The sequence below is a fragment of the Trachinotus anak genome, unplaced genomic scaffold, assembly GCF_046630095.1.
Source record: "Trachinotus anak isolate AG129_WGS33_773 ecotype Australia unplaced genomic scaffold, CSIRO_AGI_Tana_v1 ptg000009l, whole genome shotgun sequence".
NCBI lineage: Eukaryota > Metazoa > Chordata > Actinopteri > Carangiformes > Carangidae > Trachinotus > Trachinotus anak.
Window position 1 is genome coordinate 12,504,926 of NW_027273860.1, and position 15,798 is coordinate 12,520,723.

The 15,798-nt window shown below is 43.0% G+C and overlaps 2 protein-coding genes across 3 annotated transcripts; one reads left to right on the top strand and one right to left on the bottom strand.

Moving 5' to 3' along the window:
- Positions 1 to 858: 858 nt before the first annotated feature.
- Positions 859 to 10,837, top strand: LOC139625432 (alanine aminotransferase 2-like). Of its 2 annotated transcripts, none has more exons than XM_071485404.1 (12): positions 859 to 990; positions 1,085 to 1,289; positions 5,247 to 5,336; positions 5,639 to 5,747; positions 5,917 to 6,050; positions 6,793 to 7,036; positions 7,247 to 7,326; positions 8,016 to 8,152; positions 8,790 to 8,964; positions 9,553 to 9,708; positions 9,800 to 9,912; positions 10,057 to 10,837. In XM_071485404.1, the coding sequence occupies exons 2-12, from the start codon at positions 1,143 to 1,145 to the stop codon at positions 10,145 to 10,147; spliced, it is 1,476 nt and encodes a 491-aa protein (XP_071341505.1). In that variant the 5' UTR covers positions 859 to 990; positions 1,085 to 1,142; the 3' UTR covers positions 10,148 to 10,837. The 2 variants fall into 2 exon arrangements, with proteins under 2 accessions (XP_071341505.1, XP_071341506.1); XM_071485405.1 differs by having other exon boundaries at positions 918 to 938.
- A 131-nt stretch (positions 10,838 to 10,968) lies between these two features.
- Positions 10,969 to 15,595, bottom strand: pdia4 (protein disulfide isomerase family A, member 4). The gene is made up of 10 exons (XM_071485400.1): positions 15,337 to 15,595; positions 14,674 to 14,860; positions 14,233 to 14,438; positions 13,985 to 14,123; positions 13,614 to 13,819; positions 13,310 to 13,468; positions 12,831 to 12,982; positions 12,424 to 12,580; positions 11,909 to 12,142; positions 10,969 to 11,644 (listed from the first exon to the last, which is right to left on the bottom strand). Exons 1-10 carry the CDS (start codon positions 15,410 to 15,412, stop codon positions 11,232 to 11,234), a joined length of 1,929 nt encoding a protein of 642 aa, XP_071341501.1. The 5' UTR covers positions 15,413 to 15,595; the 3' UTR covers positions 10,969 to 11,231.
- Positions 15,596 to 15,798: the final 203 nt, after the last annotated feature.

Genomic DNA, 15,798 nt, shown 5'->3' on the forward strand with positions numbered 1-15,798 from the left:
CCTTATCTCAGTGACAGTCACAAAACCCAAAATGTGTTCATTTACACATGAGAGCCTTCAATCAGTACTGGAGAGCAACTGCATTTACTGTTTGCGTACTGAAGTACAACTTTCAGATACTTGTACTTCACTGCAGTACTTCTCTTCATGTAGTGGTGAACCCACAGATGACTGGCACCCAAACTCATGCAGTTCCCTGGAGCACAATGGAGCATTTGCATCTTCCAGCCTTTTGTTTTGCTTTTATTCCTGTAGCTTTGCGGTTTTCATTCACTTTTACCACTTTCATCAACCTTGTCTCCAGCTTTTTTTTTAAAAAAAAACAAAAAAAAAACAGCAGACAGACAAAGTTAACAGCTAGCTGGTGAGCTATTTGAACTTAAATTTGCCAGGTGTCAAAAAGAAAACAAACAAAATGCTAATGTAGTTCTGTGTGCAGGAGCTGTAAATGAACATCCATGAATGTGCTGCCATAACAATGTGAAGAAACCCTGTCAGTGTTGCCTGTTACAGCTTGTTCCAGCGCCCCCAAGTGATGCAAAGTAATGAATTTAACTACTAGAAAGGTATCATGCTGGAGAAGAGTTTTCCATAAACTGGCAAATCGCGCCTAACCAGTATTTTCAGCCCTCATAAATTTCACGTACCATGCGCTGGCAAATGGCTCGCATTATCTAAAAGTAATTACTGAAAAGTAACTTTAACTTCCCTCTTCCCTGAAAGCTTTTCACATGCGGCTGCGTCTTTCCCGTTGAAGCACACGCAGAGCTCTTGCATGAAAGTCTTTATATATCCGACTGCACTTAAAGGCGTCATTTGGCACACTCATGCCAGAGGCAAACTGAGCGCAGAGGTCCAACCAACCAAGAGCAGAGGCGGGCGAAGGCGGGGCGGCCGGGTGGGAATATGAACACCGAGGGACACGACTGTCAGTCGGGGTAAATACACAAGCCGAGGCCGGTCGTGCTCCACTATCCCCGGGACCAAGTGGTAGCTGCAAACACACTTTAATATCTGCTCATGCACAGCTGCATTCACTGTTTCTGCTCGGTGTAAATGTGCCTTAAATCTTCTTGTGTTTCAGAAAGCAAGTCCAGTGTGCGGCATCGACGGGCAGCGGCGTGCCTGTGTCATAACAGAAAATGTCCCAGCAGGCGATGAACGGGGTCCCGTCCCGGGGCAAGGTGCTGACTGTGGATAACATGAACCCCAATGTGAAGCGGGTGGAGTACGCGGTCCGGGGGCCCATAGTGCAGAGAGCGGTGCAGATCGAGAAGGAGCTGAAAGAGGTAAAGACAAGTTCATGTTACCCTGGAGCTGCTGTGCTTAAGTTATGAAAGGCTGGTTTCTTTATTGAAGTCTTATGGACTGTTTCCAGTTTAAATGTGACACATGTTTTCTGACGAGTATCGTTTTGATCCAAGCAAAACCGATATTGTGAAACCAATCGTGCGTCTTGTGTGGGAGATGAATAGATGAATAAACCAGGGACACTGCACAGCTGTTGATCCGCTTCAGCAGCTGGAGTTTGACTTCAGCCAACAGCCAGACACTGGTCATTTTCAGCCTAAAGCTGATCATTTGATCTTTGTTTTCAAACACATTTTGGAAGATTTATTTCTACTAAAATCTCAGCCCATAAAATATTAAACATGCTTATCATTGGATTTGGCAGATACCAGTTACTGTAGACCGAGCAAGGAAAAAAACCCCCAGTTGTTTCCTTGCTCTGTTTCCTTGAGATATGGTGAGAAATTAAAAAGAGAGGAAAGAGAAGTAGGTAGCCCTGAAGAAAAAGATGTTTGTTGTGGACAGCTTTTGCTGACTGGCTGAGCGAGCAGAGACAGGACGTAGACAGTGTGTCAGCTTATAAAAGTTCTTGCATGTCAGCTGTGTTGTGTCTGTTGTGTTTCTGCTTCTGCACAACCACACAAAACATTGTTACACTCTGATGGGTTCGTAACAAATGAGTAATAAGATGTGCCGTGCTCGTCTAAGGAATGGGGAAACAGGTTGAACAGGGAGCCCTCCCTGCTGTTATGTACTCTTCACAGGACACATAATGACCTGGGGCGGGGGTCAGTCTCAGCCGGCTTTGAATACATGTCACTCTTCTGTAGCCTAAAGTGGCTGCAGGGTTGCGAGAGTGGAGGATTGGTATAATGTGGATGGTTATTACATAAGAAGAGAGGGTACATTCTCTGTCCTCTTTTGTGTCTCTGGCTTTGCCTACCTCCCTCCTCCCCACAGGGGAGAGAGTTCATTGGACTAGGCTGCAGCTGTGAGGCCCAGCAGCATCCGAGGCCTTTCTCTGCAAGGAGGTTCAATACAAGCGGCTACAGTTCTGCTGAAAGTGCTCGAGTTCTTGGTAGTCCGCTAGTTTCTCCTCCACTTATGAAAGGAAAACCAAAAACAAAGCTGCTTCTGAATATTTGACTGGAATAACTAGAATCTTGCTACAACACAAACATTTTATTAAGGAATTATAGAGGTTTGTATTTATATATATAAATATTTATATATTTATACAGGAAGGTCAAATCCAAAGTTCAGAGGAGAGAGTGTAATTTTAGACTCTAGATTAGTTTAGACAAACCTGCTTAATACGGGATTTGCTAGTAGTGTATTACATTAGCAGGAGTCGCTAAAATCGTCACGTTACCCTCTTTTCCTTTTACTCTCACCTGTTGAGTGGCAAAAAACAATGTGAAATGTGAACTCCAGGAGTTTTCTGTGAGGTCAGGGGGGTTTGTATGGCAGCAGTTGCCCAGTCATCTGGGGGTTTGCTTCCTGTCAGATCTGTGACTGGAACACTTTTACTGATGGCTCAGCAGATTTTATGCAAGTGTGTTTGTGCATGCGTTTGCTGGTGTGGTGATGACCCTTATAAATCCTTACCCAGACATCTGGCATGACAGTGCCTGCACTGCAGTGAGCTAATTCAGGCTTGGATCTCAGCTGCTAGCAAGTCTGCATTGTCAGTGACAATAAAGGGGTGACAGAGGAAGAGATCAGAAAAAGAATCCATCCAGTATTTTCAGACAGTTCGTCTATATCCTGTGACTGTTCTTCTTTTCTTCTCAGTGAATCGAGTTTCATCTCAATTGGCATCTTCTTGGAAATAGTATTGAGTCTGAAAAATCACATGAGCATGGCTATTCTTCAATTTGCATCAGTTAGAGATTGAGTTAGTACAGTTCCAGTTTTTCCAGGATGCCTGAACGTCTTAGAGGGATGACCGTTTCAGATTACATCATAAGACTAAGTAAAATGTGAATTCAGGACAGTTGTCAGGCCAGGCTCTATTCAGCCTGGTGACCCACAGGGTTTCTTGGCCTGGTTCACTGGACCGGCCTGTGTAATCAGTGCCTGGTGCTGACTGAGCAGGAGAACTCAGCGCTGAGCCGGGGAAGCGACTGGCTTCTCTCTTTCCCAGAGAACAGCAGCCTCTTTGTTCCTGGAGAGCAGGCAGGGACAAGGACTGAAAAGGAAACATGTTGCATCCAGTTACTTAGCTTTACAACAAACTCACGTCGGACTTAACGCTAACCCCAAGAACCTTGTAGGTCTGACTCTCTCCGTCATGCAAGGACACCGAAATAATAATATTGACTCAGAAGGAAAATTCTCCTTGTGCCCTTGGAGGCCCTTTCCCTGGTATTTTATCTTGTAAAAAACATTTAATCGTGTCAAGGATCATGTAAATAGCTTGAACTTGAAGGATATTTAAAAAGACTCATAAGTGAGTATAACTTTCTTATATTCTGACTGCTCAGGTTATGTAAAGGTTAAATGAGTGGGTGAAAGAAAGACAGAGCATGCTAATTATGCTTCATTCCTTTGGGTTTTATTTTTTCTGTCCCACCCTCTCCAGTGACACGACAGACAAGATTTGTGAAAATTAGCTGGCCTAGGTAGTAATAATGTGGTGTATTACTACTATACAGTCAACCTAAATGCAGTATGGGACATGTTATGTAGGTTTGGGTTGCTGCAGCCTGCACTCACACATCCTCAAACACTCAAGGCAGGTCTCAGCAAAGATCCTGCTGATGACAGGACGAGTTTCACAAGAATGTCTGAGTACAATTATAGGACAAGATGATTGTGCTGTACAATTGTGTTTTAATTCACGATGAGTCCATTTTTATTCTAAAACTCCAAATATTTCAAACAACTTTATTGGGCATTTTCAGTTTTGTTATTGTCGATTCTTAGTTCATGCCAAAAAATCGTGCAAAAAAAAAAATCCTTATGAGTATCACTTACATCTATTTAAACCTTGTCGCTCATCTATTGTCACATTACCTCATTTGATAAACAGCAACAGGTGCAGCGTGTTGTGACCAGCAAACCAGCAGGCACCAAAGCAGAGCTGGCAGGATCCAATTTGGTCAAAGAGATGAGAACAAAGGACGTGCTGATTTAATAGAGGGGAGCAGTGAGTGGATTGAAGGAGCAAAGTGGTGGAAATGAGGAGATGAGGGATAAAATGAAACAATCTAAACTCATTAAGCCAGCATTTATGGAGTAATACCCCCACCACAAACAGTGAGGGGTTTGTGTTTCTGTAAGCTCCAGCAGCAGCAGCAGCAGCAGCAGCAGCAGCAGCAGCGTCATCCTAAGCCAGGCCAGCAGCTCCTGCTCCAAAGGCCAAACCAGACTCCAGCCAGGGTCTTTGCAAAACAAAACAGTGCTAATGAGAGAAGGTGCATGCATGGGTGTTCAGGGGACCAAAGGGTACAGGTCTGTGTGACATGAATACAAGTGACTGATTTGATTTAGATGCTGAGCCATCAGCTGGTAAGAACACATGACATGCTGTACTGTGGTCATTAGAGCTCCGTCTCTGAAAGATTTCATTTCCCCAACGCAAAGCCTCTGAAATGAAGTGAAGCTTAACTAATGCAAAGCGTTCCTCATGGTGATGACCTTTGAGATTTGAAACACAGGTGTTGAAAGAATGTCTGAGGCCTGCAGCTAGGTTAGTAAAGCAGACCAGAGTCTTTAAGTTGCAGCTGTATTTTGACTCCTGTGTCTCCTCCGCACTTACTCCTTTTCACATGTTCAGACACATCCTCTTTGTTTAAAGCTTATAAGCAGTGATAGGAATGAAGAAGAAGAAATAATAGTAAGAATGAAAAACAGAAAATCTCACTTTTTCCAATGTCTCTATATTTTCTACACCTTCTACACCTGTAGCCTGATAAACTGATTCTCACAGTTCTCTGTTTTTATCTCTTCAGGGAGTCAAGAAACCTTTCACAGAAGTCATCAAGGCTAACATCGGTGACGCCCACGCCATGGGCCAGAAACCAATCACATTTCTCAGACAGGTTGGTCTGGTTGTTGTTGTTCGAGTTCTTATGTTAAATAAGCTGCTAATACTCATAGTTATGATTGTGGAACTGGATATGCTGCCTTTACATACTTCAATCTAATCAATTTAATCTGCCTTTGTACCGACAGAGGTTTTGTAAGTCACCTGGTATCTGTAGGAATTGTTGCATTAATTTTCATTTACATCCATTCATGCAGTTTCCTAATCCTTGAGAAAAGTTATTCCCTGGACTTGAACAAGAATGTATATTGTGTATTGTGTCAGCTATGTTGTGATTGTTTTGTCCTCCTCTCTCAGGTCTTGGCTCTGTGTTCTTACCCTGAACTCATGGAAGACAACAAGTTTCCTGAGGACGCCAAGAAGAGAGCAAAGCGTATTCTGGAGGCCTGTGGAGGCCATAGTATAGGTCAAGACAACTCCCCACCATTCCACCAACCACATTTACACACGTCACTAGCTTCTCCCTCCATTTGTGTATTCATTAATAATTCATTTGGACAGTGAATCTGTACAAACATTAGCTGATCAATGCAGCATGTTCTGTGTGAGTCAAAGTTCAGTCTCTTGTGTTCTAGGGGCCTACAGTGCCAGCCAGGGGATTGAGTGCATCCGTCAGGATGTGGCACGCTATATAGAGAGGAGAGATGGTGGAATCCCCTCCAACCCTGACAACATCTACCTCTCCACTGGGGCCAGCGATGCCATTGTGGTATGGGTTACACTTCTGTTCACATTTACTCATTCAGCAGATGCTTTTATCCAAAGCAACTTAGAAGTGAAGGGCATCACTAAAGCTTCAGTGCAGTAGGGGACCTTGGAGTAAGTACTAAGTATCACTAGTACTACATATATTGAATAGATGACCTCGTATTGTCTCTTCCCTATAAAACTGCTGACATAGTACTTTTGGCCAGACTTCCCAGAAGTGTTTTATAAGTTGATATGTTGTCATAATCCAGCACAGATGACATACTTTTGGTATAATTGGCCTATGAGTCTATTCTTTATTCTGCTTTTGTTAATTATATACTCAGGTGTACTTTGCACATCTGTAACTTCACTCCACCCACAGACCTTTGTCACAGTCAATACAGCTTTCTCTAGTTTTATGCCACCTAATCCGGCTGCTGAGTGACCTTAAGAGACACTTAACTACTGCAATCAAGTTGTCAATTGTTGCCTGCAGTGAACTGTGACGTGTTTGAGAAAGTGTGTGTACATATAGGTGTGTTGGTTTGCCCTGCCTTCGTAAAGTAGATCACCTGTCAAATGTTGTCCTCCGGCTTGTATGTCTGTCTCGTATTCTTTAAATGTCTCCTGTTAGGTGCAAAATAGCCTGACTGGTTGCACAGCTTTTCTTCTTAATTTACATGAACATCCTGCCAATCCATGTGCATTTTCCAAAATAAAAGTTTCTGTTCCTTCTACCTCACCGCACCTTCTAATTTCAGACCATGCTGAAGCTGCTGGTGTGCGGCGAGGGTCGAGACCGTACAGGAGTGATGATCTCCATCCCCCAGTACCCTCTGTACTCGGCCGCCCTGGCTGACCTGGGTGCGGTGCAGATCAGTTACTACCTGGACGAGGACAAGTGTTGGAGTCTGGATGTGGCAGAGCTCAAGAGAGCCCTCAGTGCAGCCAGGCAGCATTGCAATCCTCGTGTCCTCTGCATCATCAACCCTGGAAACCCCACCGGTATGTCTGGTGTTGGTAGTTTCTTCATGTGAAAAGAAACAATTGGAATTTTTAAAGTAGACATGACAAATGTGGAGTTGATCCACTTTGTTATCTAAAAAAATCAACTCATACCTTGGGTGGAAAATTCTTGGGCAGTTTAGACATCAGATTATATTCTGAGATTTGGTTTTCTCCCTCTGTCTGTACACTGGTTGTCGTGTTTGACAGGTCAGGTCCAGAGCAGGCAGTGCATTGAAGATGTGATCCGATTTGCTAAAGAGGAGCATCTCTTCCTCATGGCTGATGAAGTAATTTTACAAATGTCATTTCCTCTTTTCAAAAGTTTTTCCCCTCAAAGTTTCTTCTGTCTTAAAGAACAAATTAAGAATAAATCACACATGGGAGAAATTTTACGAATCTTTCAAGCATGTTCCATTTCAGTCTTCACCTGATGGAGAGTGACGTCAAAGACGGTGTTAGGTTTTTCAAAGGCTGACCACCTTCTTTGACATAACTATGTGGGATGCAACCAGAATTATAACATGTCCCACACACAGCGCAGCTAATATTTATCTCACTCACGTATGTGCACTAAACAGCGGATGACAAAACATAAACACTTCTGAATCTAATGCAATCCAGTACAGGAGGGCTACAGCCTTAACTACAGTCACATAGACTGAAAAAGTAGTGAGGGACAAAAATGTATTTATGGATCGTCCTTGTAGATAACTAAATCAATTTTAATTGACAATTTATTTCCAAAAACATACACACTCACCTGAACTCATGACATGTACAGTTCAATACATTACATTATTTACTATGTGCACATTTTCTCTTCATGGCGCCTAAATGATCCTTTTTTAAGTCAACTTTCGTAGATATCCTGCACATTTCAGCTAATTCTTATGTGTACAGATGTTTTTTGTTTCTTTGTGAATAATGATGTGTTTTTAATGAGGCTGTCTGTACTAAAGCTGTTTTCCCATTTTAGGTCTACCAGGATAATGTGTACGCAGAGGGCTGTAAATTTCACTCCTTTAAGAAGGTTTTGTTTGAGATGGGGCCAGAGTACTCCAGCACAGTGGAGATGGCCTCCTTCCACTCCACCTCCAAATGCTACATGGGAGAGTGAGTAGCTAGACACACATACACACAGACTGGAGTTGTGTACGTAACAAAGATCCGTTTTTTGTATTTATATTTAAAGGTAACCTGTGGAGTTGTCTTGTAGTGCTGAGGAGCTGTTTATGAGTGTGTTCCTGTTTTGTTCAAATCATACACAAGCATGTGAGTGTCACAATACACAGCCCTGCCAGTGGTTTCACTATGAACACTCCTATGCCTGCTGCAATAATGTGCCAAGAAACATAACATTTGTCATAAGCCCAGGCCACATGTAACACCGAAACTACTGCGGAAACATTGTTTATAATGATAATATAATCTCTCAAAGCAAATCTCTTAGTAAACGTACAACTGATTTTTCAGTATATTTGTTTAAATGTGGCATATATGGAGTTGTGGTATGGAAAAAGTTAATTTTGATGCTACAACCCTGCTAATAGTCATGAATGGAAACAATACAGAGTTTGGCCTCAAGGATACATACAATGGGTTTTGGTGAGTAACAGTGAATGTAAATCTTTGTGTACAAGAAAACTCCACAGGGCACCTTTAAATGACCTACTGCTGCTGACGTGTACATCACCTGCACTAAGATTGTACTTTGTGTTTGACTTTGCTTTGCTCTGTTTGTTGTTTTCAGGTGTGGGTTCCGTGGAGGTTACATGGAGGTGATTAACATGGACCCTCAGGTGAAGATCCAACTCACCAAACTGGTGTCAGTGCGTCTGTGTCCCCCCGTTCCTGGACAGGCTCTCCTGGACCTGGTGGTCAACCCCCCGCAGCCTGATGAGCCCTCCTACACCACATTTATGAAGGTCTGAATAACACACAAAGCACACCAGCGAGCACACACCCGGGCAATCCTCTGAGTGTACGCAAACACAGAATTAACTTAAGTAAATACTTGTAAATACCACACCATGTAATCAAAGGCTGAGGTGAGTGTACTAATATTGCCAGTCAGTTGTGAATAATCAGCTTCTGATTGCTGAAAATGCTATTACATGTGTACAGTTGTTTCTGTTACACTTTTCACGCATATAGTAGTATGTGGCTCAGGTGGTCGTCGATCACAAGTAAGCACATCACATTGACCTGGCCAATATAAAACAATTGCTGGATGTAAATAATGGGGGACAGATATTAGACTAACAGAGAACACATTAAAAGTGCAATAGGAGTTATATGATTTACCATGAACTTGGTACACTCGAGATACTTGTTAACAGCCTGGTGATAAAAGCTGATGATCATTAACTTGTGGAGGAGGTGCACTGGGGGTCTCCAGCAGCTGAACTGGGACAGTTCAACACACACAGTTTGTTTTTTTTGTACATTGTTGCAGGCTTGAGCTCATGTTTTCATTCACCACTGACAGCTTTTTCCATCTGCTTCCCCTCCAGGAGCGGACAGCCGTGTTGGAAGCTTTGGCAGAGAAAGCCAGGCTAACAGAAGAGATCTTCAACACAGTACCTGGTATCACTTGTAACCCGGTCCAGGGGGCCATGTACACCTTCCCCCGCATCAGTCTACCTCAAAAGGCTATTGACAAGGCCAAGGTCTGCTCCACACACACCCTGCATCGCCCTGATTTATTCATCTGTGTAGACAGTTACATGTACAAATATGTTCTTATGTGTGTGTCTGTAGGAGGAGGGTCAGGTCCCAGACATGTTCTACTGTATGAAGCTGCTGGAGGAGGAGGGGATCTGTCTGGTGCCAGGTAGCGGCTTTGGGCAGAGAGAGGGAACCTTCCACTTCAGGTTAGTGCAGCGTCTCGGGCAGTCACACTGCAAACTGGATTTTTTTTTTTTTTGGTCATTTAAACCTGTCTTGAAAAAAATGATATTTCCTCTGGTTTAACTACACCTGTGACAGTATTGACATTAACCCACATCCCTCTTCAGGATGACCATCTTGCCTCCGACTGAGAAGCTGAAGGTTGTGCTGCAGAAGATCCGCGATTTCCACCTGCGATTCACACAGGAGTTTTCATAAGAATCCTCCACCCTGAACCACGTCTCAATAACTAACTCATCAGTGCCAGTATCTTCAAGTGCCTTTTTGTGTGAATGAAGCTGCAACTCCTTCAGCCTCCACGTCTCACTTCAAAGCTGTGGTCGGACCAGACCAGATTTTTAAAGATGTCCTCAGTGTTTTGCAGCAGTGAGGAACCATTTTTTTGTTCTTTTTTTGTTTTTTTAGATAACAATTAAAAACATGTAGTATGATTCATTGTCTATATGTACATACAGCATGTGAAGACGTTATCATGTTCAGTACATGATGCACTTTCCCAAAGTATTAGCCGGCCAGGTTTGTGATGGTCAGAAGATTTTAGATGTTATTATCCATATAGAGTTATAAGAGATTTCAGATGATGTCCTTGTCACATAAACTGCTGCAGGTGCATCTCTCCCCTGCCAAGACTTTTATAAACAGACACGTTAGTTCATAAGTATCCATTTAAGTATCAAATTAATTAGTTCATAAGTATCCACCTAACATGTGAATTTAATAATTCACATGTTAGTTGACTACTGGGTGAATGTGACTGCCTGTAGAGGATGCACTACAATGAGAACTGAGTGCTGTCAGGGAGATCCTTGCCTGTCTCAGAATGTAGCCGTTTGTGTTACTAATGTTTAAATTGTTCTTTAATGTGATTAAAAACACTTGAATTTCTAACACTTGTTGTCTGTGTGTGTGTGTGTGTATTCAGTGCTGGCTCTTACATTTGAGAAACATTTTCCAGTTTGACCTGTAGTGATTTCGAGTAACAAAGAGTCACGTTTGAATGTTGGCACACAAAGCCGCTGTCATTTTATGAGTTTTATTTAAAAAGACTTAAATCTTCAACAGTGCTTACATGCTTTTAGAAACAGAAGAAAGCTGAATCTCTTCAAATGAACAGAAACTAAAAGGATGATTGAACATGGTAATCATCACTCAACTCAGTAACACCGTTTAACTCCACTGCGTTCCCTTCACCTTCCCAGAGGCCCCCCCCTCCCTGCAGCGTCCTCTAAGACTCTGCCTGAGAGCGGTAAGAGTTCTTCGCTACTGGTCAAGAGAGGAAGTTTCAAAGTTCATCTTTCCTCTGTAGTTTTGTGGCATGTTTTTCTATGAACTTACTCAATCCTTCTACTGTTCTGTCTCCACCTTCAAATTTGACTGGGCTCTGCTTGCTGTTGCTTGGGGCAAAGTATAATGTGGGGAAGCCTTCCACTTTGTAACTCTCGTTTGGCACATCGTTGGCTGTGGCGTCCATCTTAGCAATCACCAGGTTCTTCTCCCCTTTGTACTTTTTACCCAGAGCCAAATAATCAGGCTCCATTTTCTTACAGTGGCCACACCAGGGAGCGTAAAACTCGATCAGGACGTCCTTCTGGGTATCCATGACGATGTCATCAAAAGTTTTTCCTACCACAACCTTAACTGGTCCTTTGTTGTTCTTTGGCACTGGCTGGGACTTGACGATGGGTTTGAGCTTTCCTGTAGAGAGGAGGAAGGAGTAGAATACATTCAGAACCAAGGCAGACATTATTGCAGCTAATCACATCTGGTGTGTGCCATCATATTGTGCAATATTAATCTATAGCTAGGTAAAATCCAATTCACACTTCAAAAGTGACACTTGGTTTGACACTGCAAGAAAAACTGCCTCACAATCCTAAACAAAAAAAACTTGCTTCTTTTACATGATCCTTCAAAATTCATATCACCTCAGTAAAAAGAAAAAATAAATAAAATACTCACCTTTCTTAAAAGCCACAACAAAGTCTTTCAGCACCTCGGAGTCAAACTCCTCGGGCTCCATAGCAAACTTTTTGCCTCCATCTGCCAGAATTCCCACATTCACTTCCTCTCCGCTCTCACTCAGGCCCAGGCTCTTCAGCTCCTCTGCGTAGTCTTCCTCATCAGCGATGGCAAACATGTACTCTGGGAACTCTTTAGCTACCTCGAGCACCTTGGACCTCCAGAACTGTGTGGCTAAAAATTCATTAGGAATAAAATAAAGAGCTTCATTACTAAAACATGTTTGAATTGTCTATAGGTTGTTGGTTTATGAATGTGTGTTACTGTACTTGGTGAATGTAAATGTGCCCTTAAAGCAAGAACTTCAAAACAAAGTGAGCATTAAACAATGGTAGATGTCAGTTGTTTTGTAACTGTACTAAAATACTTGTTTTAAATTTTAAACAAATCTACTGAATAGCTGCATTGAGAAAAAAAAGAATCTGATTAAATAAACAGAATTTTAACAAACTCACCTTTCCTGTAATCAAAGCTGAAGTCGACTCCATAATAAACAACCACCAGGGGTCGTTTTGTGTAGCGCTTGGCATCGTTGCTTGGTTTCCTGTGGCCCACCAGAGGAACCACGTGCTTTTTGAAGAACTCCTGTACTTCTGACACTGATGTAGAGTCCTACACAGTGAAAAAAAAAGTTGTTAATTTCAAAAGTGACTTTTTTTTTGAAATGTCAGAAAATGGAGATCTTTCTCAGAGTTGGATAATACAGCACTTAAAAGTAAAAATGGCTGTTGAGTGAAACCTCCTTTTGCTGACTGTTTATTTTTACACTATTAAAACTGAAAGAAAGCCAGTCAGAGTTTCATAACCAATGAAACCAATTATAATATAACTGGTGGGGGAAAAAAAAAAAAAAAAAACCTACCTTGATTGCAAGTGTGTGTGACGCTGGCTCATACTTGGAGCGGAACTTTTCGGGCTGAACAATAACAACCTGACCGGGTGACGCTTTGAGCAGTTTGCTCACTTCAGAGCTGAAGGAGTGACGGAAGGTGAAGTCTTCCCTCAGTGCGTTACCTGCCAGACGGATGAGCAACACAGGACGGTTTGATTGATGTCAAGGAGGAGTGTGAACTGTGATGGATTACCTATCACAAGCAAGTTAAAGCCCAAGTCTAATTTCATAACACTCTGGCACTGTTCATGTCACTGCACAGAGCCAAGATAAAGTATATAAAAGTACAGGTCAGGTCTTTGACCATTTTTTAAGCCCACTGCATCATTACAAAGAACAGTCATGATATAGTTTTTGCTGTCTTGGTGACCCAGAATTGCAAAACATACATTAACCAAAATAAAAATCTTAAAGTGGATTACATATTGAGCTCATGTGGAACAACTTACAGGCCTCGATGTAGATGTCATAGGCTGCGTCCTGTTCGCTGGAGAACACACCAACTATGACAGCATCATCTCCATCCTTGATGAGCTCCTGCACCTGTTTTGTTGCCTGGACCTGTTTGGAGGGAGGCCCTGCTTGCTCACCCATGTAGTCAACAATACCTACAGAGAAGGTGAAAGAGGTGGATCACTGCTGATGGATGAACAGAAATCAAATGTGCACACAGATCCACATGCAAACATTAGCATACACTGAAAACAGTGAGAAAAAAAGAGAAAAAAAAGGCATGCACAGGGTGTGACCTACCATACTTCTCTCTGGGTCCGTTGTAGTCAAACACCTTGCCCTTCCTGAAGATCTTGAGAGTGGGATAGCCTGTGACTCCAAAGCGTGTGGCGATCTCATTCTCCACAGTGGCGTCCACCTTGGCCAGAGGAATGGGAGGAGAGCGCTCGCTCAACTCCTTGGCTGCCTTCTCGTACTCCGGAGCCAAACGCTTACAGTGTCCGCACCTGGTTACAACAAGTGAATAATGATGAACCTTTTGTTCGCCTTAAGAGCTGCTGTTTAAAAGCTCCACCATCACTCCTGTGGATTGCGTGTTTCACCAACATATTTGACATTTACAGTGACAATTAAACCATCTGTATTTAATAACGGACAGACCGCTGACTGACCATGGGGCGTAGAACTCCACCAGGATGATGTCTGCATTGTTAACAGTCTCATCAAAGTTATCTTTGGTCAGCACCAGTGTTGCCTCAGGAGGGGGCTTCCAATCTGGCTGAGCCACCTCTTTCACCCGTTCCACGATGGCTGCAACAAACAGACGTTCACCACGTTAATGCTAATTATTTTTCCAAAAGGAGAACATGTCTATGTTGAAAAGCTGTCAAGACTCTTAAACTGAATGAACTGTCTCTACCTTTCTGTGTCCTGTCTCCGTCATAGTCCACAGGCTCCCCATTTTTGATGATTTTGATGGTGGGATAGCCCGACACTTCAAACCTGCTCGCCAACCCACTGGCTACTGTTGCATCCACTTTGGCCACAGGTATAGGAGGGTCATTCTCCTTGAGAGTCTCAGCAATTTTTTCATACTCTGGGGCAAACTGTTTGCAATGGCCACACCTGAAAGGATACACAAAAGAAAACAGATGTTGCAAAGTTTGCAAGGATGTGAAAAGAAAGAGGCGTGCTGGAGAATTTGCATAGGAAAATAAATCTGTTTCCTCTGCTCCTCCTTAGTTCTGACTCAAGATTCTCAGCACATTTAGACTGTAACCAGTTTTATAATTAATTGTAATGAATTAATGGCGACATGGCTAAAAAACAAACTTCTTCAGATGAGAGAAAGTAAACATACCACGGAGCATAAAACTCCACCAAAACCGTGTCTTTGCCCTCCATGAAAGTTTCGTAGTTGTTGTCGGTGAGAATCAGCACCCCGTTCTCTTCTTTCACCTCTGTGTCATCATCCTCATCCTCCTCCTCCTCATCATCATCATCATCATCACTGTCCTCTTCATCAGCCTCCTCCTTCTCTGTGAGATCTTACACCAAACGAGAGAAAGACACAGGGTTGTATGTGAGGAGGAGTGAAGCTTGGACAGTGTGTTACTGCTTGTTTTTACTCCTTGCAGATTAGACAGGGGCAGGGCAGGCGTGGACACAACATGTAGCAGCTGATAGCAACACACATCCTGTCAGTGGCTGAGGGATACTATCACAATGCTGCACACTGATAAAGTATGTAAAGTATGGATTAACCTAACGTAATTCAAACACTCAAGAGCCGGGTGACTGCATGTGTGTGTGTGTGTGTGTGTGTGTGGCAGCACTGCTGACAGCAGCTGACCCGTCCTGTTAGCTAGCGTGCTAACGGGACTATCCACAGTAACTTAGCTAGCTAGTTTGCATTGGAGCAACTTACAGTAAACACACAGCAGCTGCAACGTAGCTCTACTTCAGTAACTTATTCAGTAGTAAAAAAAAAATCACAAAGAGATGCACAATGGCTCAGACTTACCATCGTCACATCTGCTGACAGCTGCAAAATGTGCGATGCCGAGCAGCAGAATCAACAACAGGGCAACCTTCCTCATTGTCCACAGATGATGTGTTTAACCAACGTGCCTCTCCGAAGTAGCCTGGCTAATGAACTGAGCTAACAACGCTGATGAATGTCATCAAAATACCGTCGGCTGCACAGACCAGCCGTCAATCAATCAATACTGGTGTGAGGCTGTGGGAATCTCTGCCCCGCAGCTTCATACAAACTAATCACTCCTGAAATCACGCACGTCTGGAAGTTGTCTGACTTGCCACGTTGTGATTGGTTCCCATCATCCGCTGTCCTCCAATCACAGGTCGCCACTCAATTCCTTAGTCTGAGACGTTGGAGGTTGTTATTGGCTACATGCTTCCTCTATGACTTCTGTGCTGCTGGGGCCGGATCCATGTATATATCGACCAGTGGGTTAGAGACCAT